Here is a 6,757-nt window from a genome sequence, read left to right as displayed (position 1 = left end):
TCTCATTTGAACCCATTGATATCGCCAGCAAAAAAAAAAAATCGACGTAGAAAAATAAAAAAAGAAATACGACTGCATTTTTATTTAGCATAAACAATGACCGATTTAGACCCTTGGAATTGGAAGGAGGTCCAACATTCTGAAAATACCACAAACGAAAAGGTAACAAACGGCATTAGCAATCACTGTGAATCCGAAAATTCCTCCTTGGGATTTGAAGATAGTTTTATTGTAGCCGAAAATAATAATTGCAACGAAAAAACCAAGACCGAACCAGAAAATACAACAAATAACATAAGCGGTAATAAACCTGAACACCAACCGCTACCAGATTCACAAACTTATTTGAAAGGATTAGGTAAGTGAAATTAAATGTAACAAAATAATATAATATGATGTTGGAGTTCTGTTCAGAACAGTGCCATGAAGTAAAGTCTTGATTGTTAAACTTAAGGCCCCCACTCATTTATCAGTCTGTGCCGTCAGTCCGATGAACCCTTTCTGTATATGTGACTGACAAGTGTGTAGCACGAAGCATCAGTCAAGTCTAAAAATCTTGAATTTCTCCTCCAAAAATGAATGAATTCTACGTTTTTTGTGTTCCAACACCAACATTATTTTCTGTTTTTCAAAATTATTTCTTGACAAATTGAAAATAAACACAATTCACCCAGACTGATGGGGGTTCATTTTAGGTTTGTCCTTTTACGTACTGAACTTTACTGAACATTGTTTCTTCAGTAATGTTTAGCAACATTTCAATTATACAATTGTTAAAACTTTACTGAAGAAAAAATGTTCAGTAAAGTTCAGTACGTAAAAAGACAAACCAATTGAAATCAAAACTATTTTGATTTTCATCAGTCTTGGAAAACTCACACATACATTCTCAAAATTTCAAAAAATTACACATACTACCATAAATACTGGCAGTCAGACTGACTAATGAGTGGGGGCCTTTACGTTAGGAAAAGCTTGCAGTTATATGGTTTGTCTTTTTACGTACTGAACTTTACTGAACATTTTTTCTTCAGTAAAGTTTTGACAATTGTATAATTGAAATGTTGCTAAACATTACTGAAGAAACAATGTTCAGTAAAGTTCAGTACGTAATAGGACAAACCTATAACCAAGTTTGTAGTTTCCTCAACTCCATTCAAAATTTTGTCTTAATTTACTCATACCTCAAACTACAATGTTTTTCTTTACATTTTCTACTATAAAATTTCAATTCGATCCCCCGACTTTTTCAGAACGAAAATTGGACAAGTTGAAAAAGAATTCAAAACTTGTTGACGCCTTGTCTGAAAAGCGTGAAGATTGCTTGCGATCACTGATACAAAGTGATTTGTCTGGCAACAATTCAAATAATGACCTGCTTCTAGAATTGGAAGCAAGTCTTAATACCGATTCTGCAGTGCACAATTTGTATCGTCAAATACAGCCAGTTCAAGCTGTGACTGTTGGTGAAACTGTACACATTGTTAAATACGATCAATTAGAGGAACAACGTTTAGAAGCAGACGCCGAAGAGGAAGGAGAATCGCCAGCAAGCCGATAAAAAATATTAAACGATCTCAACTATCTTTTGCTGCACAATGAATTCACCTTTTGGTGAAATATTTATGTTTCTCACCAATTTAGCATGGAAAAGTCGTATGACTATTCCAGTATTGGTGACAACAGCTTTTTTAATTATGGACATAAGATTGCAAATTGAAATTAACTTCCAGTCGGGTCAAGTTGTAAGAAAATATTTGTATTATTCTAGCGCTCTTCCTGCAAATTTGATATTTGAATTCCCTCTTTTAGGCTGCTGCTGAATTTGATGCTGATGATGATGATTATTTGGATGATGATGACGACGAATACGAAGAATATACCACAGATTCCGATACGAATCCAGACGATGATGATGATTTATAAAATCATGCCTACATAACTTCCCTATATCTCTAATATTATGTCAATCTTTAGTCTTATTTAATTACAAATAAATTTTTTGTAGGCATTTTTTTTATTTGACACAAAATGATGTAATAAAGGCGGGACGGTTATAAGCTTACATATAAAGTTTTATTAACTCATCACTTACAGCCGATGGTGTTAAAATTCCCAAATCTGTAAAGAGCAATGTAATATAAGCTGGTGGTGTATAATCAACCAGTGGATGGACCTTTGAAACATCACTCAAATGTTTGCGGGAATACTGAAAAAATGAACACATTTTAATATAGGACTCCAAAAATTGCTTATATCATTTTATATCCCACCTTATATTCATCAGGTAAATCTCTTTGATTGAGAGGATATAAGCGTGTAAATTTAAAACTTTCCGCCAAAACATAAAACGGTTTCTTCATTTCTCGGGCACATAGGCCGGTGGTGAAGCTACCAATACGATTGATAATACCACCTGATTCCACAACAGCTTCAGCCCCCACCATTACAAAATCAACTGATTCCATGACATAACCTGTGGCGGAATCTAAAATCAAAGTACAATCTATGCCAGCACGTTCCAAGTCGGCAATCATTTGTTCCCTTTGGCAAAAAGGAAGTATTGGTGTTAAAGTATTTCATTAAAAGCAAACATTTGCAATAGCATACCCTGAATTATCTGGGCCACCTTGTGTCACAAACACATGGAACTGTTTGTTAGCTTTTGCGGCCGTTGCCAAAGCCTTCAATACAACACGAGATCTTGAATGTGTCAATACACGACAACCATCAGTTATAAATCTTTGAGCTTGTTGAGCAATAACGTTACGAGAATTCAATAGCTTGGCTAGGAATATCTTTCCACGATTTAACATAATTTCCCGACATTCTTCCATGCCACGATCATCTAAACTCAGAGTGATGAAACGACAAAACAATTCTCCACCAGATACCACGGCAGCAATTGATAGATCTGTGTTACGCATTGCCGCCACTGCCTCCAACATGGTATTTTGTAAAATATGAATGGTACCAACTAAAGGATAATAACATGGTAAGTAACTAACTGTATTCCCTTTATGGCCACAATAACTTACATTGTTTCTTTTCCAGAATCATTAGCAACGTTTTTATGGCTGCTATTCCCGAAGACAAGTCCTTGTCATCATCCAAGAGCTTAAGAAAATACTTCACCACATCTAATGTAAGGAATCAAATTTATATAATAAAGAAATGTACCAACATCAAAGTGCAATTACCAAAATCATCCTTTTTATCCAGTGTTTGTGGCATTTTAAAATTATTGACCAGCAATTAAAACAAAACAATTTACGAGTCTTCTTGTCTGACACGCAAACTCACGTTAGGTTAGAAAATGATAATCAGCTGTTTTTTGTTTATGTCAATTTTATCGATACCATTAGAAAATAGTGTTGCAAAGTGACGATTGACTAATTTAATGGGCCGATTCCGTACAGCGAGGCGAGTCGTGTCGCGTCGCCAAATGCAATTTTTCGATTCCGCATGGCAATATCGCCTGACGTCGTCAAATTTTGTCGCCGAAATGTTCATTTTCCGGCTACAACAAATTAGCTGTCGCCGTACATTTTTACTAACGAATAAAAATAAAATAAAAAAAAAATAAAAATAACTTGTTATCGACGATTATTTTCTATCGCTTTACATAGTGCATTTTTTAAATGTTGTCACAGAGACGATAGACGACGCGACATGACTCGCCTCGCTGTACGGAATCGGCCCATAAGAGTGTTGATAATTGGCATTGTCATCATCAATAAACCGTTCCAACTTCAGGGTGAAACCTATAACGCGTGTGCGTTTAAAAAAACAAAATACATGTATTTCAATTTGAAATATTTACATTTATTCAATTTGAAATACATGTATTTTGTTTTTGTATTTTTGAACGCACACGCAGAGTTATAGGTTTCGCCCTCAAACACAAAAAATGTATGATCTGTTCCGGTACTGCAAGAAACTACTAATGGGTACTTTACACGGTATGTTTTTTACATATGAGTTGTCACTTCTCCCATTCATAATGTATATGCAAAGTGACAACTCATATGTAAAAAACATATCGTGTAAAGTACCCATAACTTTTACTATTTTTCCCGACAATATAAAGGAAAAAATGTTATCGTAGTAAAAAATAGTAGCTTGTTGCAGGTTCTGGAACAGAGCATATGTTTAGCATAAAATATCCACTTGCTTTTACTAATGGCTTGAGAGAGATTAGAATGAACCAACTACTCCTCCATGAAAAATCACATGAGTATAAACAAGTGCTCTGTTCCAGAACCTGCAAGAAGCTACTATTTTTTTACTACGATAACATTTTTTCCTTTATGTTATCGGAAAAAATAGTAAAAATTAGTAGATTCTTGCAGTACTGGAACAAACCAAAGGAATTTGTCCGTTTCTTTGATTGATTCTGTTCTGGCCTTTACTGGCGGTTTTCATTGTAGACTTGTACAATCTAGTTCATTTGAAAGATCTAGTTCAATAGTTCAGCTCTTTTAACTGAACTAGTTCAGTAATCTAGTTCAATCATTCGGATCAATACAATAATATATGCTCTGTTCCAGAACCTGCAAGAAGCTACTATTTTTTACTACGATAACATTTTTTCCTTTATGTTATCGGAAAAAATAGTAAAAATTAGTAGGATCTTGCAGTTCTGGAACAGACCAATAATTTAACTACACCAGAACAAATGTATTACATTTACGTGTTTTGTTCCATTCAAAATGAAAAATTAAGTTGGTATTCATTTAAGAAAACTCGTCCTTCATTTAGGTGGCTGGCAAAAATCTTATGTTGTGTGTGTGTAGAAACTGTCAATGCGAAAAAGGTTTGTGCGTGTGTGTTTCTTTTTATTTATTTTTCTATCCAGAACAATGCACATTCAATATGGGAATAGGTGGAATTTGTTGTGTTTTTGAAGAAATTTTCACTTTCGAAACAAAATCTTCGTTCCAGAACTAAAAAGTTTTTACACATTTAACACATTTTGAACATTTTTCCCCGTAATGCGTTCCCGTACACCAAAAAAGTTGCAAAATGTTCACTTCTCTTTGAACAAAAATGGCGCTGAATGGCTTTCTCTTTAGAAACTTTTTACACGACAAATTTGAGCGAGCAAAAATGTGCAACATGTTTGCCGGCTTCCGATTCGCTGACACGCCGACTTCGACATTTGTTCCAGATTTTTTGACGTTCTGCTATTTTTCCGTTCCCGTACATTTTGGAAAAATGTGTGCTTTGAACTCATTTTTGACAGTTTTCTCTTTTGAACATTTTACAATTAAAAAGGTACTGGAACGAAGCTAAACCAGGCATGACCAAAAAGAGAACGGAGAAAATGGGAATGTATTCAAAATATTGGCAACTTATAACAGTGTGTTAGTAAGTTTGTATTCACACAAGCTGTAAAACAATAACAAATCAAAACATTTGTTCTCTTTTGTACGCTCTTTCTGTGCATTCGGGTCATGTGCGTGTAGTAAGTAATGTTTGGTTTACATTCGGCGTCTTTTCGTGATTTCGAAGGCGTTTCGTGATTTCGCGCGGAATCAAGCAAAAATTATCATGATTTCGCATACAAAAATGAAATCATCTTATTTCGTCATTTCAGCGAAATCAACATACACATGATATACAACCCTGTTTGTGACTGAAAAAGTACCAAAAGTTGCAACACTTTTCACGTATCACAATAAACAAGGTAGATGGTCAATTGCTGCAACAACAAAATTTAGAATCAACATTTTTAAACAATGTGAAAAAAATATTAGATTACTTTGTTACAATGCTATTTTTCATTGCGTTCTCGTATTTTTTTAATGGTAATGTTAGAAAAAAGAGCGAAATGTCTAAAATTGCTTCCCCATACAAATTTCTTAAAAAATACGAAATTGCAAAAACTGCAGCAAATTAACGTATCAGCTATCGTATTTAGATGATAAGGAACATGTTGCTAGTTTCTACTATGCCTAAATTGTATGGCAGAAAACAGAAGAATAGGGTGTTATTCGGCGCTATTTTTGTTTAAAGAGAAGTGTAAGTCTTGCTAGACTTCGGAGTACGGGAACGGGTTCTATACACAATTAATACGATATATAGATAGTTTTACGATAATTTTCGAAATAAAGTTGTAAAGTTCTATATTGTCGTATATTTTTGGTGACTAATTCAATTTGCAACAACTTGTTTTGAAAGTTCATGTTCGATCAGCTGCGCGTATGCATCTACCTTGATCATTGTGATATGTATGAAATCAACAAAAAAATAAGTGTAAACACCGGGATGTTTTTCAGGATTTCGTGAAATCCAGTGGATTTTAGAGCGCAAGTGTAAACTTGGCATAAGTAAGTATCTTTATTGGAGTCTTCTTCTTTTCGATAAATTTTACATACAAGTCGAATGGTTAACATGTGTTTTGCTTAGAACTATTGTTGTCTTGTTCTAATATACGGTGAATTCGTGGTATGCTGCTTGCAAAATATTATAGTGCGTGTAGATTGCCGAAATTCATCGGCACCGCCGTGCCAAATGTGACCATGATTGAGCTAAACTCATCACATTACGAAGGCATCACTTAACGCTGACGACGGCGTAACTTTATGCATATGTGAACGACATGTTGAACTAGATTGTGAATCATTCGTTGATCGTACGGTCGCCGACTGATTATAGTTCAGTGAACTATATCGACTGATCTAGTTCACACGCTCTATTCAATGAATCGTTCAATTGAACTAGTTCGTTCATGAACTATACAACTCTATTTCAT

The 6,757-nt window shown here is 34.6% G+C and overlaps 3 protein-coding genes across 3 annotated transcripts; 2 read left to right on the top strand and 1 right to left on the bottom strand.

The window, feature by feature from the left end:
- Positions 1-1,561, top strand: LOC141389751 (uncharacterized). Its single transcript, XM_073961767.1, has 2 exons — positions 1-358; positions 1,254-1,561. The coding sequence occupies exons 1-2, from the start codon at positions 97-99 to the stop codon at positions 1,559-1,561; spliced, it is 570 nt and encodes a 189-aa protein (XP_073817868.1). The 5' UTR covers positions 1-96.
- A 37-nt stretch (positions 1,562-1,598) lies between these two features.
- LOC141389753 (uncharacterized) lies at positions 1,599-2,065 on the top strand. The gene is made up of 2 exons (XM_073961769.1): positions 1,599-1,745; positions 1,813-2,065. The coding sequence occupies exons 1-2, from the start codon at positions 1,599-1,601 to the stop codon at positions 1,924-1,926; spliced, it is 261 nt and encodes an 86-aa protein (XP_073817870.1). The 3' UTR covers positions 1,927-2,065.
- eIF2Balpha (eukaryotic translation initiation factor 2B subunit alpha) lies at positions 1,999-3,340 on the bottom strand. The gene is made up of 5 exons (XM_073961727.1): positions 3,201-3,340; positions 3,039-3,140; positions 2,611-2,977; positions 2,274-2,544; positions 1,999-2,209 (listed from the first exon to the last, which is right to left on the bottom strand). The coding sequence occupies exons 1-5, from the start codon at positions 3,232-3,234 to the stop codon at positions 2,063-2,065; spliced, it is 921 nt and encodes a 306-aa protein (XP_073817828.1). The 5' UTR covers positions 3,235-3,340; the 3' UTR covers positions 1,999-2,062.
- Positions 3,341-6,757: the final 3,417 nt, after the last annotated feature.

This window comes from Musca autumnalis, unplaced genomic scaffold (genome assembly GCF_047663935.1).
Source record: "Musca autumnalis isolate F117 unplaced genomic scaffold, ASM4766393v1 scaffold_1, whole genome shotgun sequence".
NCBI classification, from domain to species: domain Eukaryota; kingdom Metazoa; phylum Arthropoda; class Insecta; order Diptera; family Muscidae; genus Musca; species Musca autumnalis.
This window is presented reverse-complemented; position numbering and strand designations above follow the sequence as displayed.

What these genes read in the sequence shown, in the direction of transcription:
- LOC141389751 (XM_073961767.1), top strand. Translation starts at nt 97, where the DNA reads ATGACCGATTTAGACCCTTGGAATTGGAAGGAGGTCCAACATTCTGAA. An exon ending in AACTTATTTGAAAGGATTAG is followed by an intron (nt 359 to 1,253) that starts GTAAGTGAAATT and finishes CGACTTTTTCAG; the next exon opens with AACGAAAATTGGACAAGTTG.
- eIF2Balpha (XM_073961727.1), bottom strand. Translation starts at nt 3,234, where the DNA reads ATGCCACAAACACTGGATAAAAAGGATGATTTTG. An exon ending in GGATAAAAAGGATGATTTTG is followed by an intron (nt 3,141 to 3,200) that starts GTAATTGCACTT and finishes TCCTTACATTAG; the next exon opens with ATGTGGTGAAGTATTTTCTT. An exon ending in GATTCTGGAAAAGAAACAAT is followed by an intron (nt 2,978 to 3,038) that starts GTAAGTTATTGT and finishes ATTATCCTTTAG; the next exon opens with TTGGTACCATTCATATTTTA.
- LOC141389753 (XM_073961769.1), top strand. Translation starts at nt 1,599, where the DNA reads ATGAATTCACCTTTTGGTGAAATATTTATGTTTCTCACCAATTTAGCA. An exon ending in ACTTCCAGTCGGGTCAAGTT is followed by an intron (nt 1,746 to 1,812) that starts GTAAGAAAATAT and finishes TCCCTCTTTTAG; the next exon opens with GCTGCTGCTGAATTTGATGC.